The 23368-nt window shown below is 38.7% G+C and overlaps 1 protein-coding gene and 1 long non-coding RNA gene across 3 annotated transcripts; one reads left to right on the plus strand and one right to left on the minus strand.

Annotated features, from left to right (window-relative positions):
- Positions 1–1861: 1861 nt before the first annotated feature.
- Positions 1862–3654, minus strand: LOC145012385 (reticulon-like protein B5). The gene is made up of 6 exons (XM_078971183.1): positions 3539–3654; positions 3267–3453; positions 2900–3080; positions 2668–2809; positions 2499–2568; positions 1862–2283 (listed from the first exon to the last, which is right to left on the minus strand). Exons 2-6 carry the CDS (start codon positions 3445–3447, stop codon positions 2138–2140), a joined length of 720 nt encoding a protein of 239 aa, XP_078827309.1. The 5' UTR covers positions 3448–3453; positions 3539–3654; the 3' UTR covers positions 1862–2137.
- Positions 3655–3855: 201 nt separating this feature from the next.
- On the plus strand, positions 3856–9019 carry LOC145011771 (uncharacterized). Of its 2 annotated transcripts, XR_013664247.1 has the most exons (3): positions 3856–4232; positions 4369–4413; positions 8852–9019. It is a non-coding gene; the product is annotated as an uncharacterized LOC145011771 (long non-coding RNA). The 2 variants fall into 2 exon arrangements; XR_013664246.1 differs by lacking the exon at positions 8852–9019 and having other exon boundaries at positions 4369–4684.
- The last annotated feature ends 14349 nt before the right edge of the window (positions 9020–23368 follow it).

Genomic DNA, 23368 nt, shown 5'->3' on the forward strand with positions numbered 1-23368 from the left:
GGGTATGGAGGTTGCTTTTCAACCTCCATACTTTGTTCCCAATGCATCTCATTTAGTATATTACTTTTAAATACAATAAGGTGTATCCTTTTGCTTGTATAGGAGTATATAAGAAGGTCTTATGCATGAGAAAAGTTGGTTATTTTTGTCTTATGAAGTGATGAAAATCATAGCTTCTATTTCTCTTCATCCCTCTCTCTTTTGAAGCTAAGTTTTGGTGAATAAAGCTTCCTTAAGTTGTCTCATTTAGTGCTTATTTGAGTTAAGTGCTTACAGACTTAAGACACTAAAGAATACAAGAGGAAACTAGCATTCTAAGTGCCTTAATATTTATGTTGGATACTTGTAGAGAAAATCATACTCTTTGATTTTTCTATCTTCATTAACACCCAAAAATCAAGTGGGTTTAAAGGCTCCAAAGTTTTTCATTCTAAAACACTCTATGATTGTTTTTAATATCATTCTAACCTCTATACATGAATCATATATGGTTTGGTTTTGTTATAAACTCCAAAATAAACTAGTTATTTTTAGAGCATCCGTTGCTAGTTTTTATGAAAAAATATATTATATTTTGTATCAAAACCCATCACCCATATGCTAGATTGTAATCTTGACAAGACCCCGGGTGGATTTGCACTTAAAATAGTTACCAATGATCATCTTATTTGTATTCCTTCTCTGCACCATAGCCTTTCAGGGGCACTATAATTCTCGACATGTAGTAGACCATATATCTCATATGTTGTATAACAAGTGTGCATGTATATACATGACATTCTAGAGTCGCACCTACACACACTTAAATGAATTATGGCTACATACACAACACTATTAATCATAACCTATAATTAAATGTGTTACTGACCACGACTCTTACTGCTCGCTTAGATGTGAAACTGTCACACGTCGATCTACATTTGGATGTATCTGTATTCCTTGGTGACAACCCTATTTCACAGTCTTCTAAACTTTAACACATTGTCTTTAGATAAACTTTCGAAGCAGAATATCACGTTGTAGCTAAATTAGTTTCCAAAAACGATTGGCTTCACAATCTCTTTCAAGAACTCCAAGCCCTGATCCATACTGTCATTGTTGTCTACCGTAACAATGTTAGTGTCATCTATATTTAGGCTAACCCGGTTCAACACTAACGGACAATAGACGAAATACATTGAGTTTGATATTCACTTTGTCATGAACAAATTGCAGGTGGTCAAGTTCGTATTCTCCACGTCCCATATCATTGTTAAGATGCCACCACTTTCACTAAATGGTTAACCATCTCCTTTATTTACAGGTGTCTTTTCACGGAAAATATACCGACTAACATGGGTCACATTTCATTGCATCACATATTACATCTTAAGAATGTCCTTAGTCTTTATACCTTCATGTGTTATTGTTGAATGTAGCTATATAATAATTTATTTTCATGGTAGCTCGTTAAGCTATATACGTATCGTTACTATATCGAAGAGTGTGAGGAACATGACGTAATAACAAGGGAAAAGGAGTAGTTGAGCAACCAAGTTAAGAGATTTAGAAGATTAGAAGTTGCTAAACTTTTTGTATTGGAGAACCCTGTTCGTGCTCCTTGTGCATGTTTAGTATGTATGATTTGAGGATGCATCCAGTTTTGTGAATGTTTATATGTATTTCTTTTTCTGAAATTGAAAACTTTGGATATGTTTTTGTTGTTTGGGTGTTACATTAGTTATCCCAAAATTTCTAGGTTATAGAGTCGAACACAAATATTCAGACTGAAATTGAAAACTAATGATACAATTAATATGATTCCAAACATATCAATTACATAAATGATAGTAATAACAAATTTCAAACGTAGAAACATTAATTAATAAGAAGATAAAAAACTAAATAATTAAAAAAAGGTAAACCATACCAACTACCATACGAAAACATACGTTCTACAAATACATTGCCAAACCAGACAATTCTAGTTAGTTGGTGTGGAATATCATCAGAGGCTTGAATCTAATAAATACAGATAGCAAAAAGTATAGCCAAAAGACACGTGGATGAAATGAGTACGTCAACTCCTAATTAAAGAAATATTTCTTAAAAATAGATTTAAAAAAAATGAAACCAGTCGATAATCGCTGCTTTTGAATCAGTTTTGTTTGGTGTTCTTGAAAAAAGGCAGCGGGAGTTTTTGAAGAGCTGCCATGATTTCTTCTCCTGCCTTTTCACCATAAGCATCAACAAGATCTTCGTTCCTCTCGTACAATAATGGTGCTGTCAAAAACAGCACAAACACTGACAACTCACCGTTGTCAGTATTTAGTATTAGAAACGTTTGCTATATAATACATTTATAGTACATGACATGCATTTTATAATAAGTTTGACATTCTTATCAACAAAAACATACTTAGAAAGCCTATCTAATCCCATCCAATCCTGTCCAACCTGTTACCTTAAAGTCTTATGTAACTAACGCAACTTTAAGGATGTGAAAGCAATTAACTCACATATGTATACAAGGGTCAAAAACTCAAACCAGCCACCAATGACAGAGACAATCCATAAGGTTAAAATGACCTGCATGCCCACAAGTTGATAATTTTGTAGTTAAAAGTAGCATAAAATTCATCCATGTTAATCATAAGGAACCTCAAAAGTGGTTAGATAGATACATACACTCATTAATCTCTTTAGATCCTTCCCTGTGGTCATTTGCCTCAAGTATAAGCACCCCTGATTGACCTGATCTTTCAGCAAGAGAGCAACACAATCACACAGTTCTTGTGACAATCTAATGTCAGGGAAGTTTGGAGGAGACCTATTAAAAGAAAAAGCGTTAAAATATTCATGTACAAGATTAACTTAAACAAAAGACCCTTTTATACTTGATTTTAAAAATGCTACTCACTTGTTAACGAAGGAAGAAAGATTAGACCACAAGAACAATATCGCAAGAGCAAGTATTAGAAAGTGACACAAAAATGGAACAAGATGATAGCCTATCCGCTCAAAGAGAAGCCATATGACAGTTGCAGAGACCAAAATGGCACCAGACATTTGCTTTTGTCGCCAGAGTAAAATATCAGCAGCTGAAAATAGAGACTTAAGCCGATCAAGATATCTGAAATTCTGAATTGAATCCATTACATATTTTCATGATTTTTATCAAGAAATAGGTATGTCATATGTAAAAGAAATTCCATTGTCATCGACAACAGATTAAAGATACGATTTGATCTAAAACTAAATTCAGATTTCAGATTGAGGAGATTTACTTTTTCCAGAACCGAGAGCAGCGTGCAAAGGTTTCCGGCGACCAAAGAGGTGGCGCCTTCCCGAACCAGATTGTGTCTCCTCCTCATCCATATTAAGCTTGCGCTTTTGTTCCACCGGTAATTCGTCAAATCTATTCTCCGTCGCCGCCACTATCTTGTCTTCGACGGCCGGATCTACCATATTTTCCTATATTATAAATAAAATCACGATCATCGTAACATATTGCAAAATTTTGAATAATGAAAGAAAAAATTTCACAGATTGTGCTTACTGTATCTTCAATTCAGAATGTGTTTAAGGTGTTCCGATGATGACCGTTTTCTCCGGCGAACGTAAAATTTGTAATCGGAGGAATTGAACAGAGAGCAGAATGGAGAAACTAACCCCATAATAATACGACGCATGAAAACCATAAATGTAACCATCTTATTCGGAGTTAAATTTAATGTAGATGTACATTTAGCTCCTTGATGTTTCGGTTTCTGCTACTAAAAGTCCCTTAGCCTTGATTGGAGGCCCAAATAAAATCTACATTTAGTTTCAAATAAATTATGAAACTAGAAATTAAATGATTATTAGCATCTCATTTATGAACAATACCAATTTAGATTTCAACCACACTATTTTGTTGGTATTAAAGATTTGGTCCCTGTTTTCCCTCTATACGTGCCATTCCTGCAACCCTTACAACGTCTTGATTCCACAAGAGTGCTGACAACTTGGAGAATCCGTCGACGCATTCCAGGCGCGTTTCTTCCGCAACCACTACATTACAACGTCCGAACATTCTTTGCTCCACCACCGTCTCCACCGCCATCTCCATCTTCTGTTCCTCTCTCTTCTCCCCTCATTACAAAACCGACAATATGTGTGATTGTGGTGCGATTTTCATGGATTTTTGGCCATAGTGTTTTGTTTTTGTGAAAAACCCTTCTCTTGACTCCAACTCTCCCGATTCATATAAGGTATATCAGTTGCAATCCCTTTCTCTCTATCATACACACACAAGAAGCAATTTGTGAAATAAGTTCACATATCTTTCTGAATTTGTGCAAAAATATCGACAACAGTTTCTTCAAATGTAAATTTTTGTGATTTCAGAAATACTTCTTCAATCATGCTCCTAATTGGCAAAAAACGCACAAGGTAAGCAATTATATTTGTATAATAAGATCATGAATCTTTCTAAATTTGTGCAAAAATATCGACAAAAGTTCTTCAAATGTTAATTTTAGTGATTTCTGAAATACTTCTTCAATCATGCTCCTGGTCCGCAAAAAATCGGCGTGTCTCTCTGTTTTTTGAATTCTCCTCGACTGTAAATTTTGTATGTTAATTTTAACTGTCTTTGCTCTAAGTTGAAAAAACAATATGATCTTTTATGGGTTATAAATATTACTGGCTTTGATGTTGGGTATTCGTTAATGGTAGTCCTCGCTTACTAAAGTATTTCTTTTATGGTTTCTCCTTTTCTTATGGCTTGAATTAGAAAGACTATTATTACAAAATTTTGAAGAAAGTGAGGACGCACACCTTCTGTTCGATAAAATGTCTATTTGAAATATGGGTATTGGTAATTGGAAAAATATTGTGAAAAACCCAGACAAATTCATTAAAACCATCTTCTCTATGAAACACCTCACCGGTCAATCCAAAGAAATACATATCCAAGTGATTAGATGCTACAGAGGAAAAGACGATTAAGTTAGCGATTAAGAAAGACAACAGGAACTTACTTTATAAATGGAAACATAAGAAATCCCGAATTGACTTAATGGAATTATTGTTATTATCATTTTTATTATTTTCGTGGTGATCTTTACTGCTTTACTCGATAATTATAGGTGTAAGTCCATTCTTTAAGCTTTTTAAAGTATAATGCTATTATGGACTTAGTTTGGTACCATACATTTTTTTTAAAGTACAATACCATTCTTTATAAAGCTCATATTGTTTAAAATTTAGCTTATTTAATGTATAATGTCTATTCCAAAGGAAATCAAAAAACAAAGAGACACGCCTATGATTTAATTTCTGGTATGCCTATGATTTCCTTTGGTTTAAGTTGTTTTTATTTTTGCTACTATTTTCAAGATGGATGCTGTTAATAGTCTTTTGCCACTTTCACAGGTTAACTAGAAAGCAAAAAACACATTACATTGTCACTTAAAGATAGAAATATGAGAGAACATGCAATTACTAGCAATTGCATTTGACACCGGTTCGCCTGGTCGTTCTGTTACTTCTTGTATGCCAATGGTTTTCTTTGGTTAAGAAAGTTTCTTAATTTCTGTAGCTATTTTCTAGATCGATGCTTTTAAAAATCTTTCATCACTTCAAAACATAACCACAAAGCAAAAAACAAATCACACTTTTCGCTAATATAAGAGAAAATGCAATTACTCTCAACTGCATTTGAATTATTGTGTTTAAGGAGCATCTATAACTATTTAAATACAATTATTTGATCCTCATTGCCATCAACCAATAAACATTTACAAGAAGTGCCCAACTTCTTGCTTAAAAAGAAAGCAAAATTGGTATAAAGAAAAGACAAAATTGCAAAAATGGTCCCTGTGGTATGCATTTTTTTGGGATTTTAGTCCAAACCACGACTTTTTTGGATTCATGGTCCTTTTGAGGTAGTTTCGTTGCGTTTTTGGTCCCTCGGTAAACTGAAATGACTGCAATGCCCTTTTGATATATATTTTTATTTTTTCTATTTAATTTTAATGAAAAAGAAAATAAAAAATTAAATTGGATCAACCCAACTGAGGGTAGCACAAATGTCAGATGATAAAAAATATTTGCTACTAAACAGTTGGAAGGAGCAACCCAGCTGAGGGTAGCACCTAGCCCTCGTTGCTGAGAATAAAGTTGGTCCACGATGTGGCCTCTCGGCCTGAATCACTAGCTCTCCCCCATTTGGGGTCCTAACACGTAGCAGCTGGTATGCACAGTCGATCACCGCCTCATTAGGGCTCAACCAGTCCATGCCTATGATAACCTTGTTCCCACGCAACAGAATGGGAACCAAATCTACTAGGTAGCACTCCTCATACAACCTTAAAACACAATCTCAGAAAATTGTTGATGCTCGTACAGGTCTGTTATCATCAATATCGACCTCTAGAGGGAAATCCAACACGCCCGAAGACTCAGGAAACCTCGTGCTAAGTGCAAGAGAGACAAATGATCGGCCAGCCCCTAAATTGAATAACACATGAAATTGGATAACGTTCACATGGAACGATCCTAAACAACACATAAAACATACACATAAATATCATAACTGACATTTAATAAAAATTAGGGAGAAGAAATCATACCTGTCACCACATCTAGTGCGGCACGCGCCTCCTAGGTGGTCAGCTGGAAGGCTCGGCTCTTCACTATTAAAGAATCTGACTTGCTCTGTCGGCCATCTATGATCCGCAGGGTCGAGGGAGCTGGCGCTGCAGCTGGCACTGATGGTACTAGTCTCGGGCAATCGGCCTTTTATGGCCCTTTTGATTGCAATCGTAGCAAATCAAGTCTGATGTCTGGAATGTGGGGGTAGGGGCAGTATAATCCGTGCTAAAGTATCCAGTCTTTTCGCACTTGTATCAGCCCGATGATCCCAATCTACAAACTCCCTCATGGGTCTTGCCACACTACCCATGGTGGCCTCGACCCTGTTGGCCCTTCAACCTAGTGTCGGATCCCTTGGGATTCTTCCCTGAAACCCCAATAACCTGCCCAGTCCCTGCCGTCCTCTTCCTGAGGTTCTCTATATCAATCTCCCCCTCCCTCGCCCTCGTGATTATCTCATTCAATGTCATGTAGGCCAAGTAACTGACATGTTTCCGAATGTCATCCCTAAACATGTCATGGTACCGAGTCTTCCTCATCTCCTCATCCCCGATATATTGTGGCACCAGTAAGGTCCTCTCTCTAAACATGGCGGTAATTTCTGATACTGACTCAGTAGTCTGTTTCATGTCAAGAAACTCCCTAGCCAATTGCTGAAGCTCCATAGATGGCGCAAACTCAGCCCTAAACCTGGCCACAAAATCCGACCAAGTCATAACCTCAATGGTTGGGGATCGCAGTGAGTCACCAACTGACTCCCACCAATCTCTAGCTCTGTTTGTCAAACAACCTGCAGCATACCGGATCTTTGACCTCTCCAGGCAAAAGCTCATCAACTGTACGGAATCGATGTTTGTAATCCATCTCCTAGCAACAATGGGGTCCTTCACCCTGTGGAAGTTTAGACCACCACATCCCCTGAAGCCCGTGAAGGAGATTTTGTGTTTCCCTGCCTGGGCAGATGCCATGTCACTCCTGAACGCCCTGAGGCGCTTCTCCATCACCTCAATGATCCCTTCCTTGATCAACCCGAAAATCACTGGGGTCACCTCAATGATCCCTTCCTTTATGGATCCTAGACATGTTAGGTCTTTGGATCTGAAGTTTGGGCTTAAGTTCTTAAGCCATTAAACACTTAATGAGATTTTGGCAAATCATCCAGTACGCCCAGCGTAAATCTAGTACGCCCAGCGTACTGGGTCAACCGCCCCAATGGTGGTCAACGTTGGATGAGTACGCCCCACGTACCAGAGGAGTATGCCCCACGTACCAGAGGAGTACGCCCCGCGTACGTCCTCTGTTTGGGTTTTGACAATTAGGCTTCGGGTTTTGGGTTGTTTATGGACTAAATGGAATTGGGCCTTTGTTGGACTTGGTGAATTAAGTAATTTGGGTCAGGTAGCGATAGTGGATCATGGGGTTGGGCCCAATTTTGTAAATTGGGCCAATAATGGGCTTTTATATGGACTTTTAAGTCAAGGATTGGGTATTTGGGCCTTGACCCAATAGCATAAATGGACTTAATGAATTGTGTGGACTTTTAGTCAAGAAGGTTATTTTGGGTAATAATTTTGGGTGTTTATTGTGTAATAGTTTGGGATTCCCGGTGAAACAATAGTTAGAGATTTGCAGTATTTCAGCACTACTAGCGAGGTGAGTTATCATCACTATATCAATAGGGTTTAAGGCACCAATGTCGACCCTTTACAGTTTGTATCCGGTTATGGCATGATATGTTTATTGTTTACATCTGGTAAGTAGGATGGTGATATGCTTATGCGTAGTGACCTGGTTAGATCAGGGTCCTGGTAATAGGATGATGTTTTGTTAGTGACTGGTTATGTCTGTATCCCGATTATTGGGATGTTGCTATGATTAGTAATCTGTTAGATTGGTTTGACTGTTACATGAAATGAGTTAGCGTATGAAACTTATGTGTGCATGTTTGTTTGATTGGCGGTTAGGTTGAGGCGGTCCAGCTTCTTGCTGTAGGCCAACATACCTGGTGAGCGATCTGGATAGGTTGTAGGCCTTGCGAGGCGGTCCAGTCATACCGAAGGCTCAGTAGCGGTCTAGATAGGCCGTAGGCCTTGTGAGGCGGTCTAGTCAAGCTGAAGGCTCGTTATGCATGCTGTTATGTATTGGTTATACGTTATGATTATATTGGTATGGCATTGGTATTTTGGGTAGCTCACTAAGCTTTTGGGCTTACAGTTTCAGTTTGTTGTTTCAGGTACTTTTGGTGATCGAGGGAAGCTGAAGGCCTGATCGTACCACTCCTCCTGCTATTATGATTTTTATGATTTGATACTGGGATACTCTGATAGTTATTATTTTGAAAAAAAATTATGTAATGTTGAATGGTATTAAGTGTTTTGGAAAAGTTTAAATTTGGCTTTAATTTTTTGGGTGTTACAAGTTGGTATCAGAGCCTTGGTTTGAGTGAATTGGAGGATCATTCGTGTGAATCCAGTCACAAATCGAGGAAAGGTTTTCAAAACAATTTTTAAAAAATGGTTTTCAAATTAAGTAAAGGAGAATGCAGAATGTACGATTAGCTGGAGCCAGTAAGTAAACCCCAAACTACCATATAGTTATTTGACTATGCAATATGTTAGAACAACATGCTAGTACTAGGCTAGGGATTCTTAGGAATTTCATGATAAGAATTGCATGGTTATATGATGTCTGCTAACCTAGCGGTTCCTTATATGAGATTGATATCATTCTTGTAGTTGCTTGTGTATGGATTATGGTTGTTCATAATTAAGATCTTATAACCTGAGAATGTTTTATTTGGCCTTATGTTCTGTTCTTATTGATTAGGGCTTAAGGTAGGATCTGATATTTGAAATTCTATAGGGTCCAACGTTATGTATGGTTAGTATACACTATTGCTACGGGGGTTGGTGTAAGTCTCATGGATGAGTGAGGTCGAGCGAACACCATAAGCATGTATAGTGTTAGGGTGTTGTGATGATACTTGAGAAAAATATTAGTAGGTGTGGAAGGTAGTATGGCCCTGTACTACTGGAAGCACATGACCCATACGCGTAGCAAGGAAGTCACAACCCCTATGGTTTAGTTGGGAGTTGGGTCCCAGTTATTTTGCGGACTATCTGATATCTTCCTGTTATATTTTTAATATGGTGGTTACGGGGCGTTTTGTGAATGGATCCTGATCAGGATCAGGGCAAGGCGATCAGGAGGCCTCAGTCGCGCCGGAGATTATCAGCCAGGAGGGGCCGATGTTGTCAGAGGATCACGTCAGGGAGATCATTCATGAGGAGGTGGTCGAGATTATTCGGGGTCAGATTCCGAAGTTGTTTGGGTCTATCAAGACCGATATGATGGAGTACTTCGATGAGGGATACACAACCCTTGTGGAGACGGCTGCCACTGCAGCCACATCGGCTGTATCATCTTCATGGGGGGGGGGAGTAGGAGCCACTCAGGGCTTCCAGTACCGGGACTTCGATAACACGAAGCCCCTAACTTTTGATGGGACTCCGGACCCCATCAAGGCTATGAGGTGGATTTCAGATGTGGAGGGGTGTTTCTTTATTTGCTCATGTCCTACTGACCAGAAGGTCGGGTGTGCTCTGAACCTGCTTAGGTACGGGGCCAAGGACTAGTGGAGATTGATGACCGGGTCATACACTGATGATCAGAGAGCTGCTATTACTTGGGAGAAGTTCAAGGATATGTTCAGTGCCCAATACATTCCATGGGTTGAGCGGGAACAATTGTCATAGGAGTTTTTGAGTTTGAGACAAGATGGGGAGTCGGTGTCGGAGATCACCGCATGTTCACTAAGAGGGAGATGTTCTGCCCAGAGTTTGCTTCTGAGCAGGCTCAGATGACTCGTTATCTGAGCATGCTCAAGACGGACATCCGCAGTTTGTTGCCATGCAGCGATGTGATACTCTTCTGGATCTACAGGAGGCCACTAGGCGGCGTGAGTTGGAGAGTGAGCTGCACTTGAAGGGACAACGTAGGCTTGGTTTAAGGGCTTGGAATAATTTTTAAACACCAAATGACATACTTAAGGGAGTTTACGGCCTAGCATAGGACTCATGGCCGTAAACTGCTATAAACCCATGAAAAATTGTGTTATTGGTTCCAAACAAATCACATGTGATTGCTAAAATTGTTTCAAGGCCTAACATGAATTTTTATGGGACTTTTGAGGAGTTTTGGAGTTTACGGCCCATGAGACCCCCCTCATGGCCGTAGACTCTCCTAGAGATGGATTTCCTTGTGTTTTAAGGCCAAAAACATGTTTATATGCACTTCTAAAAATTATTCCAAGGCTTTAGGGGTGTTAAAGTGGCTTTCTAACACCTTAAAATGAGTTTACACCATGTTTCAAGGAGTTTACGGCCCAAGCACATGCCTTGGCCGTAAACTCATATAAATCCCTCAAAAATTATGTTTAAAGTGTTCCAAGGCTAAAGCAATTATTCTAGAAGTCATAACCATGTCTTGTTGAGATTTAGGAAGGGTTTAAGGGCTTAAAAACCCTTTAATTATGAGTTTACAGCCTAAACACCATCCTTGGCCATAAACTCATATACAAGTCCCCAAATTATAGTTTAAGGCATTCTAGGTCCATTCCATAAAGTCATTAAGCCATATCTAAGTCCCAAAATTGTTTAGGAGGGGTTTAAAGGCATAAAAAGCCTCTTATTATGATTTTACGGCCTAAGCTCCTTCCAGGGCCGTAAACTCATATACAAGGTCTTAATTCATAATTTAATCTCGAATTTGAAGGTCAAAGATGCTATACAATGAGTTTAGGAAGGTACCTTAAAGATTTGAAGCCTTAAAATTGAGTTTTGGACCCTTAAACTTGGATTTAGGAGAGAGGTTAGAGAGAGAGTAGAGAGAGGAAGAAAAAGCTTCAAATGAATGTTTAAACACGCTTAAATAGTTCCCAAAACTTGGACACGGTGGAATTCTACCCGATACCGACATTAAACGGGGCTTTAGGTCGCACCCGATTAAGTTTTCATCACCCGGCGGGGACGTTTCTAACTTTTTGAAATAAGTGTTTTTGGGCTAGATTCATGAGTTCCTAAAAGGTTTGGACACTCATTGGATTATAATAAACATATAAGTTTAACTAATTAAACCCAAAAACGACATCGGAATGTTTCGATATACGACGAGTTATACTGGTAGAATGGGTTTTCGGCGATGAACAACTTCGGTTTGTTACATTATCCCCCCGTTATAGAGAATTTCGTCCTGAAATTCAAAGAGTAAGATATAGATCATGAATTTGGAATGAGACACAAATGGATTTGTTGCCTTGGATCTTCACTTTCTCAAGTGGAATCAGGTCTCTGTTGGGCGTTCTAGCAAATTCCCACTATCAGGACGTGTCTTTGTTTCGTACTTTGACTCTCTCAATCTATGATCTTAATTGATTCTCCCATGGAGGTTTTAACCCTGAACGACTTCGATTTCCTCAAAGGAATCACTAGGGTTTCGTTGGGTAGATGTTTCTAAGGATTCGAGACGTGATGTACTGGATAGATGTTACCAAGCTCTGAAGGCATCCGAAATCTGAAGATTGCAGAATCGATTTCTACGAAGATCTCGAAGGGTCTGATGTGGGACTAAACTAGATGTTCGAAAGAAATTCCCGGGAATCCTTCGGCATAAAAAGCCTCTTATTATGATTTTACGGCCTAAGCTCCTTCCAGGGCCGTAAACTCATATACAAGGTCTTAATTCATAATTTAATCTCGAATTTGAAGGTCAAAGATGCTATACAATGAGTTTAGGAAGGTACCTTAAAGATTTGATGCCTTAAAATTGAGTTTTGGACCCTTAAACTTGGATTTAGGAGAGAGGTTAGAGAGAGAGTAGAGAGAGGAAGAAAAAGCTTCAAATGAATGTTTAAACACGCTTAAATAGTTCCCAAAACTTGGACACGGTGGAATTCTACCCGATACCGACATTAAACGGGGCTTTAGGTCGCACCCGATTAAGTTTTCATCACCCGGCGGGGACGTTTCTAACTTTTTGAAATAAGTGTTTTTGGGCTAGATTCATGAGTTCCTAAAAGGTTTGGACACTCATTGGATTATAATAAACATATAAGTTTAACTAATTAAACCCAAAAACGACATCGGAATGTTTCGATATACGACGAGTTATACTGGTAGAATGGGTTTTCGGCGATGAACAACTTCGGGTTGTTACATTATCCCCCCGTTATAGGGAATTTCGTCCTGAAATTCAAAGAGTAAGATATAGATCATGAATTTGGAATGAGACACAAATGGATTTGTTGCCTTGGATCTTCACTTTCTCAAGTGGAATCAGGTCTCTGTTGGGCGTTCTAGCAAATTCCCACTATCGGGACGTGTCTTTGTTTCGTACTTTGACTCTCTCAATCTATGATCTTAATTGATTCTCCCATGGAGGTTTTAACCCTGAACGAATTCGATTTCCTCAAAGGAATCACTAGGGTTTCGTTGGGTAGATGTTTCTAAGGATTCGAGACGTGATGTACTGGATAGATGTTACCAAGCTCTGAAGGCATCCGAAATCTGAAGATTGCAGAATCGATTTCTACGAAGATCTTGAAGGGTCTGATGTGGGACTAAACTAGATGTTCGAAAGAAATTCCCGGGAATCCTTCGGGATAGACATTTAGAAGAAAGGGCTGCTAACTTCCCGTTTCTCAATGATCACAGAAACGAGGGATGTGTGGTAATTCATATCGAGGAAGAACTTTTGAGTTTTAAAGCATGGAATGATATGAATGTTTGATGCCAAAGGTCACGAGAACCAGGTTGGGAAAAGATCTAGACGAGCGACCCTTTCGAAACTAAAGATAACAACATGAATGAGACTCGGTCATTTCATGTCAATCATAGCATCAAAGTATTTTCTTGAAAAGTTTCCCCCTTTTAAATCGAATGGAACAGAATAGTCCTCTGGACTGAGGATTTAATCTATAGGTATGAAGTTAGTGTTCTCTATTTCACTGGTTAGTCGTCTCGATGATACACATTTCGATTACATACGAAGTATTGAGCTTAGAAAATGTTCGAATAAATAGATAACCGGTTTCCCTTTTAGTACTAGAATCGAAAAGATTTGCAGGTATAAGAATTATCAAAGAGAAGTATACCTGCGACAACCAGAGGGATCAGTGGTTGTAGCTACTTTGGATCAATTCCTTTTGAAGTGCCCTGCTTCGCCACAATTGTAGCAGGCTGGACTGATTCCTACTCCGGATGATTGGTTCGTTGATTTGGCTGGTTTTCTGCAGGTTCGAGCAAGGTGGCGTTATTGCCACAGTTGTCGCAGAACCTTTCGCGACATGGACCAGGAATGCGGTGATGGTAGCTGCACTTACTACACCAAGGAAGGTACCAGTGTATCCACTGGCGGGAGTTTGGGCTGTGGAATCGACAGCCGAAACAGCAACAGGGGTAGTAGCAGCATGGATTGCTACCGTTTGCTGTTTCTTAGAAGACCCTTGCGTACTCTGGGCCTTCCGCTTGTTCCAAGATTTCTTTTTGCTTCCGCCTCCACTGGTGACTGGCTCGGGGGTAGTAGCTTCCTCTTCAGAGTTGTCTTCGTGATCGATCAAGATTTTCGCAAGACATTTAGCACTGTCATAAGTGTCTGGCTTCGCAGCCAAGACATTTCCTTTTGTTGGCTGGGTCAACCCCCAGATGAACCTCTCAATCTTTTTACTCTCCGGGGTAACCATTCCCAGACAGAGTAACACCAGATCATCGAATCTGGAGGTATAAGCAGCTATGTCGGAACCCTTCATCTTAAGGTTCCAGAGTTCGTGTTCTAGCTTCTAAATTTCACCCCGAGGTCAATACTCTGCGAGAAGAAGCTCCCTCATAGCTTCCCATCCCATAGCATTCGCTACAGGTAGATTTAAGGATTTGACTCGGCCGTTCCACCAAGTTAGGGCTTTGTCAAGGAAAGTGCAGGCGGCGAATTTTACTTTGTCAGACTCCGAACAGGCGCATATTTCAAAGATTGATTCGATTTTCTTGAACCATCGAGTGAGGGAAATGACACCTCCAGTGCCATCAAAGGATGTAGGCTTCGCGTTCATGAAGTCTTTATAGGAACCCCCTTTTTGGTGTCCCTAGCTATCTTCTGGGTTTTGGGGTTGAGGACCACTTCCTGAGTTACCAGGGTTCATTTGCGACATGGCTGCTACCATTGCAGCAGTCAGAACTGTATGAAGCGATGCAAGATCAAATTGAGGAGGAGGTGGTGGCGGAGGAGGATTGCTGTTGTTCTTTGAGCTGGGTCTCTTTCTTGGAGGCATCTTGATCTAAAAAGACCAGGAAAGAGAGGATCATAAGTCCTCTGAATTGAATCAAGAGATATGGAACAGAGGATATCTCATCAAGACAGATATAGCATCATACTAAGCGATAAAGCAGGAAAGAGTTATCAAGACAGAACATTTTATCGCTAGAGGAATGATCAAGAAACAATGCGTATACGAGGATTTTTACAAAGGATCGACTCAAGAAATACTCCCATAGTATTTCATTGTTCGCTGCAGCGACGAGTCGTTGTTTGGGATTTTAGGTAAGTTTTAGGCATGCTGCGTACCACAATCACTCCCAAGCACATGTTGGCCGTGTCTCGAATGAATATAGTTGGCCAGGCTATATTGATCCTAGACACAACTACATAACTGCCCAGGTTTAACCGCAGTGTACAACACCCATTTACTTATGTTTTGTTCTACTTGTAGTTACGGATTTCGACGGTTCGGTATACTTGTATACTTTTGAAAATACTTATAGTTTGAAGATACTTTTAGTTCAGAGCACTTAGGCCCTTTAATGTTTATAGTTTTATACCATGTAAGGTTTGGTATACTCCGTTCACTATAAACAAGGGCTCTGATACCAATCTGTCACACCCCGAAAATCAAAGGCGGAAACATTTCCGGGGTGGACACCACGTTGTGTATCAAATCCAATGTACATAGTAATCACAGTAAACAACCATTACATTACATATATATATATGAAAGTTTACATTTGTTTCAAAAGTAAATTGTACAAAAGTTATACATATATCATATGAACAAAATGAGACGAGTCTTCCACGCACTCCGTCTTCACCAAAAGAGATCACCGGGTACCTGTCTAATGTGGACCTGAGAATACAAGCAGTTTGAAAATCAGCCTAAAGCTGGTGAGTTCATAAGCGGTTTTGTTTTATGAAAATATATCGGTTTCCTTTAGTTTTCTGAAAAGGTTTGTTATCCAAGAAAATCCCATATTTTATTATGTCGAACAGTTTCGTTATCTTTCGTTACAGTTCAGTTACGCGTTATATGTTAACCCCAGGAAAATCCCATATTGTACTAAATGCAAGATTGATTGAATAACACAGAGTATAGTTTAATACACAAAACTATATATTGAGAATCACGGGATTAATATCCCGAATTAGATATGAAATACCATAATATACACGAACTGTAGATAGAAAGTAGTTTGATAATCTTGGGACTAACATCCCGAACTAGTTACAAGATAGTTTGATATACTAGGAAATATAGATTGAAAACCATGGGACTACTATCCCGAACTAGATATAAGATTGTTTGATAAAACCATGGGATCACTATCCCGAACTAGATATAAGATAGTTGGATAAAGTCATGGGATTATCATCTCATACTAGATATAGTTTCAAAACGATGGGATTACTATCCCGTACAAGATATAGATTGAAATCATGGGACTATCATCCCAGACTAGATATAAGATATATACATACTGAAAACCATGGGAATAACATCCCGTACCAGATACAAGTTTGATAGACTGAAAACCATGGGACTACCATCCCGGACTAGATACATGATAGTTTGATTAAACCATGGGATCACTATCCCGAACTAGATATAGATTCTAAAACCAAGGCTGTGAATAAAATTATATTAATACATATTGTGAGTCGGGTAACCATGCTGATACGACAATGAGGCCTCCTTTACGCTTGTCAGACGTCGAATGATATCCAGAATATGTCACCCTAGGCGTGCCCGCCTAACTGTAGCTAGCAGTTAAGGTGTGGGATTGTTAGTCCCGAATAGATCTATTCACAAATTCCTCGCTCTCCCTCCAAGAGACTTTGGTTACACTTCCAGGGAGGATTTACTGATCATCCATAAAGGGTAGTGACTATCTCACAAACTAGTACTAAATTATTCACAGGGTTCACATACGATACCAAACATACAAAGATTATGAAACATAATACAGTGAAAATAGATACATACAATGAAACTATCTGGCAATACATTCAAATGATACGGAGATAAACTGAATCAAACATAGTTTATCTAATAACTTTATATAGGTATCAATATATGATAGAAAGAGAACTACAGAACCCCAAATTATTCCCATAATAATTTGATTAGTTTCGTTATTTTCTTAACTAAAATCCATTTAGTTGTAATTGATAAATCATTCCTTATGCTCAGCATAATACATAAGGAGTAAAATTGTTTATAAGTTTGCCAGATAATATTTGAAACATATCAATATTATGATTTGAAAACAGTTATAGTTTTCTTGTATTCCCCCCTGAAAACATTGAAAAACACAGAAAAGGCGTAGGGGTATGAACTCACCGGACGAGAAATGTGATGATTTCGGATGCTAAACGTTGGTCCGGGGCTTGCAAATGCATGAGGTTCCTAAGTATAATGTAAAGATACACATTTGTATCTAATTAGGACTTAGATTGATTATTTGATAAGGACAATTACTTCTTGTCGCGAAAACACCCCGATACAAGTGATTGGAGGGACCCGGGTGACATTTGGGGACACATATAGCTAGGATATTGAAATGGGACTCCAAAAGTAAACTCCTTAGGGAGTTTACGGCCCTAATGACCCCCTCCTCATGAGTTTACGGCCGTAAACTCATGGTGGGGTGATTTATGGCACAAAATGGCTTGAAACACTTAGGGGATAATTTCTAGGCTTGGTTTAAGGGCTTGGAATAATTTTTAAATACCAAATGACATACTTAAGGGAGTTTACGACCTAGCATAGGACCCATGGCCGTAAACTCCTATAAACCCATGAAAAATTGTGTTATTGGTTCCAAACAAATCACATGTGATTTCTAAAATTGTTTCAAGGCCTAACATTAATTTTTATGGGACTTTTGAGGAGTTTTTGGAGTTTACGGTCCATGAGACCCCCCTCATGGCCGTAAACTCTCCTAGAGAGGGATTTCCTTGTGTTTTAAGGCCAATAACTTGTTTATATGCACTTCTAAAAATTATTCCAAGGCTTTAGGGGTGTTAAAGTGGCTTTCTAACACCTTAAAATGAGTTTACACCATGTTTCAAGGAGTTTACGGCCCAAGCACATGCCTTGGCCGTAAACTCATATAAATCCCTCAAAAATTATGTTTAAAGTGTTCCAAGGCTAAAGCAATTATTCTAGAAGTCATAACCATGTCTTGTTGAGGTTTAGGAAGGGTTTAAGGGCTTAAAAACCCTTTAATTATGAGTTTATGGCCTAAACACCATCCTTGGCCGTAAACTCATATACAAGTCCCCAAATTATAGTTTAAGGCATTCTAGGTCCATTCCATAAAGTCATTAAGCCATATCTAAGTCCCAAAATTGTTTAGGAGGGGTTTAAAGGCATAAAAAGCCTCTTATTATGAGTGTACGGCCTAAGCTCCTTCCAGGGCCGTAAACTCATATAAAAGGTCTTAATTCATGATTTAATCTCGAATTTGAAGGTCAAAGATGCTATACAATGAGTTTAGGAAGGTACCTTAAAGATTTGAAGCCTTAAAATTGAGTTTTGGACCCTTAAACTTGGATTTAGGAGAGAGGTTAGAGAGAGAGTAGAGAGAGGAAGAAAAAGCTTCAAATGAATGTTTAAACACACTTAAATAGTTCCCAAAACTTGGACACGGTGGAATTCTACCCGATACCAACATTAAACGGGGCTTTAGGTCGCACCCGATTAAGTTTTCATCACCCGGCGGGGACGTTTCTAACTTTTTGAAATAAGTGTTTTTGGGCTAGATTCATGAGTTCCTAAAAGGTTTGGACACTCATTGGATTATAATAAACATATAAGTTTAACTAATTAAACCCAAAAACGACATCGGAACGTTTCGATATACGGCGAGTTATACGGGTAGAATGGGTTTTCGGCGATGAACAACTTCGGGTTGTTCCACTAATGCCTGGAGCTACTCCTGTAGCCAAACCGCCATAATGTCTAGCCCCAGCTGAGATGCAGGAATTGTCCATCAATTGAACGAAGTACTTAGCAAAGGCCTCATTTGACCAAGCTTCTCGCCTAGGGGAGCACCGGTTCTGTTCGTTAAAAAGAAGGATGGATCATTCTGTATGTGCATTGACTATTGCGAATTAAACAAAATCACCATAAAAAACAGGTACCCTTTGCCTCGAATCGATGACCTCTTCGACCAGCTACAAGGAGCAAGTTTCTTCTCAAAGATTGACCTTAGATCTGGATACCATCAACTACGAGTTCAAGAAGAGAATATTCCCAAGACAGCCTTCAGAACATGCTATGGTCACGAAGAGTTTGTAGTGATGCCTTTCGGCTTAACAAATACACCCGTGGTGTTTATGGACCTGATGAATAGGGTGTGCCGACCTTACTTAGACAAATTCGTGATTGTTTTCATCGACGATATACTAGTCTACTCCCGAAGTGAGGAAGAACACAGCCAACATTTAAGTCAAGTCCTGGAAATACTGAGGGCAGAGAAATTGTACGCGAAATTCTCAAAGTGCGAGCTCTAGATTTGAGAAGTGGATTTCCTCGGACATGTAGTCAGCAATGAAGGAATACATGTGGACCCTTCAAAGATCAATGCAAATGAAAGCTGGGTAGCGCCAAGAACACCCACCAAAATCCGTCAATTTTTAGGACTCGCCGGTTACTATCGAAGATTCATCCAAAACTTCTCCAAAATTGCAAAACTACTCACCACCTTGACTCAAAAAGGAGTAACCTTCACCTGGAGGGATAAGTAGGAGGGTGTGTTCCAAACACTGAAACGAGCCCTATGTAGTGCTCCAATATTGTCCCTACCAGAGGGAACATAGGACTTTGTGGTTTATTCCGATGCATCAAACCAAGGTCTTGGATGTGTGTTGATGCAACGAGGAAAGGTCATTGCCTACGCCTCAAGACAGCTGAAAACACACGAGGTAAACTATACGACACACGATCTCGAACTAGGAGCGGTAGTTTTCGCCCTAAAAATATCCAAGGCACCAAGTGCACTATCTTCACCGATCATAAAAGCCTTCATCACATCCTCAACCCAAGAGAACTCAACATGATGCAAAGACGATGGGTAGAATTGCTAAATGATTACGAATGCGAGGTTCGTTATTGTTTGATAAGGTGTCTAAGTCCATAACTTATTTGGTATATACTTGACCCGACCCGGCATGGTCCATTTGGGTTGCATTTCATCCAAACTATTTATGGATAATTTTATGAGAGTTATACACATATGATTATTAATATATTATAAGTTATAATATATTAATATGAAGTCATGTTATTTAATTAGTCTTAGTCTTAAATTAATTATGAATTAATTTAGAGATTAAAAGGAAGACTAATTAGATTGTGGGCTATTGGTTTTATATGGTGTGGGCTAACACTCATTTGTTAATGGGCTAGGCTTGTATGGAAGTCCATGGATGATCCATGGAGCTTTTAACCCATGGATCCTTGGAAAAGGAAAGGTCATGGGTTATTAGGGTTTCACCCTAACCATGCACACTATATAAAGAAGCATATGATGCAAGAAATATGGCTCTAAGAGTAGACACTAGTGTCACTAGTGTGTGTGTATGTGTGTGGCCAATTTTATAAGTGTGTATACACTCTCTCAAAGTTTTCCAAGAGTTTGTGGTGGTTTGTGATTCCATTTGAGGCATTCACACTATTGGTGCTTGGCCTTCAAACTCCTTAGGAATCAAACTCATCATCAAAAGGTATGTAATCTCATATAATTCTTTTATGTTTAAAAGTACCCCATGCCATGTTAGATAGGTTATGAACCTTGGAAAAATTATTATTTTGCATGTATTTAGACGAACATAGATCCAAGGTTTATTAGGGTTGCATGCACACTTAGGAAGTGTTAGATTGCTCAAAACCCAACAGTGGTATCAGAGCCTAGGCTTGCTTGTTTGATACTTGATGCAAAATAGTGGAAAAGGTTGAAATTTTTGCTGTCTGCATGATGGACTCACCGAGTCCATGGGGGGACTCGCCGAGTCCAAGGCAAAATTCATCCTACTCGCCGAGTAGGTTCGTGCACTCGGCGAGTAGAAGGTTCAGAATGCAGATTTTCGACTTTTACTGCTGGAAATGGACTAGAAACTTTACCGTAAACTGTTTTGATGTTTTAAAACTTATTTTAATTGGTGTAATGGTTGTTCTAATCAATTTACAATAGCATATATCAAAATTTCATGCTTTGTATGTGTTCATATAATTCTTGAAACTTTGATAATCATGTTCATGTTCTTATGAATTTAGAAGATGATAGGAATTATTTGCTGAATTGTTTAGGATTAATTCTTGATCATTTATGTGTTTTAATGGAGTCCATAATTTGTCCTCAAGTTATGGATTTCCAAAGGTCACTTTTCTTTAACACATACTTAAAACACGTAAGTTACATGAAAATGAAGAGTCTTCATTTTTATGAACATTTAATTCATAAGTTATGAAATGAAAAGTTTTGAAGAGTTACAAAACTTGCCCTCAAGTTTTGGAATTTGGAAAAGTTTCACACACTTTAATAAACTTTAATTCCAAGCACTTAGAATTTTAAAAGTTAAAATTCAGCACTTATACTATTTATAACATTAATGGTTAATTATTATATATATGTATAAGAACAAGTCGTTTTACCGTTAGTAGGCCTCATTCACGACGCCGATCTATAAGGTGGGTATAAGGTTGTTGCCTATAAAATGGCGACTTAATGGGTGTCCACTCTCACCCACCGCTTGCTTGATCGGTGGAGGGTCGTTAGCCGAACGGGTAGGACAATGACTTTAAATTCTCATTAAAAGTATAATGATTATTATAAAGTAACTAAATATTTTTTATTTATTTAATTCCCAATCTTAGTTACTTTAGGAAAAATATGAATTTGGTGCTATCCCATGGAATTCACACTTTGTACCTTACCAAGTCGTTAGTGGAGCGTGTGTGGTTAACCGGCACACTAACTTGGACTAGTAAGGATCACGAAGGGTGACTTAATGTTTGTCATAGATGAATGGAGCGTGTGTGGTTAACCGACACATTGATTAGGTGATAATATTAAGGGTACCAAGTGAATTGGTATGGTTATTCACACCTTGTTTTGTGATCCTCGGCATCCCAGTCACAAAATTTGAGAGGGCACACTCGAGATTGAAACATGCCATTGAAAAGTTCAATGAATCTCAAAAGATCTAGGAATTTCAAATCCAATTAAAACCTAATAAATTATTTCGCTTTTCACGGTGGAAATTAGTGAATCGTCATTCGCCTACCTTCAATTATTCTATAGCTTGGATTACGACATCCATCTTCCAAGTTATAAAATATTGTGTTGGATCCTAGCCTTAATATTTCATATTGGGTGTTATATTAAGGATTTTGAATCAACTAACTTGATTTTCTCCCATTATAGATGTCTGGTTCAGACAACTATGATCTTCCCAAATCTCTTGAAGATAGTTTCCCTCAACATCATCCTTCACTTCCTCCACCTCCTCCAATTATTCTCCCTCACCCAGAAGTTCTTCAAAAGTTTAAAGTCACTCAATCCCTATTGGCAAGCATAGTCTATGGGTGCTCACATCTTGGAGATAAAGTCACATATTGACAAGCCGGGAGAGTTGGGTGTCAAAGTCTCGTGAAAGTTGGATGTTCAATCACTTTCTTAGTAACATAGTGAGTCTCTTTGGGACTACTATGAGACAGACTATGACACGAGCCTTAATGATCTTATCTATTTGCTTGTGTTGCGGAATCAGCAATGATTTGGAACACTAGTAAAGCAAATTTTATTAGAGATCAACTTCCCAAATCTTAAATGGACATTGGCAATGGTAGCATTGGATATCTAGAAAAGCATTTATCTTCCCAATGGAAAGGGATCGGCCATAGTCAACTCGGTTGACCAAATGGTAAAGAGAAAGGCTAAGTCTGAGATAGTCTCATGTGCCATTACCAAAGGGTCTATATGTTTTGTTGCCAAAGGAAGGGGCATTGGTTGCGAAGCTGCCTTATTCACCTGAAAGGTCATAAGGTTGATCAAGTCAAGAGGTTTGACTCTACTTCGGGTAAAGGCCACTGTCTAACTGTATTAAGTTCCTATTTGGAGATTCTTATTACATAATGTGAATGGGTCACATGATGATGTTTTAAGAATCAAAGAAAAGATAGGAAGCTTAAAGTAAGTATATGTTGATTCTGATTGCGAAAGTGGGTTTCGATCACATGGTTCGGTAATCAGAATTTTGAGTTGTTGCTTAAGAGTTATAATGTATTGCTTAGGAATAGATAACAACAAGGTTTTCATATGGATTGTAAGGATAAGTTTTTCCGCAAAGTTTTAAAATAAAAGAAAAAAAGGGGTTTTAATTTTATTTATTTTAAAAATATCCTTACAATGGCATCTATGGAAAA

This window comes from Lactuca saligna, chromosome 8 (assembly GCF_052625555.1).
Source record: "Lactuca saligna cultivar CGN05327 chromosome 8, ASM5262555v1, whole genome shotgun sequence".
NCBI classification, from domain to species: Eukaryota; Viridiplantae; Streptophyta; class Magnoliopsida; order Asterales; family Asteraceae; genus Lactuca; species Lactuca saligna.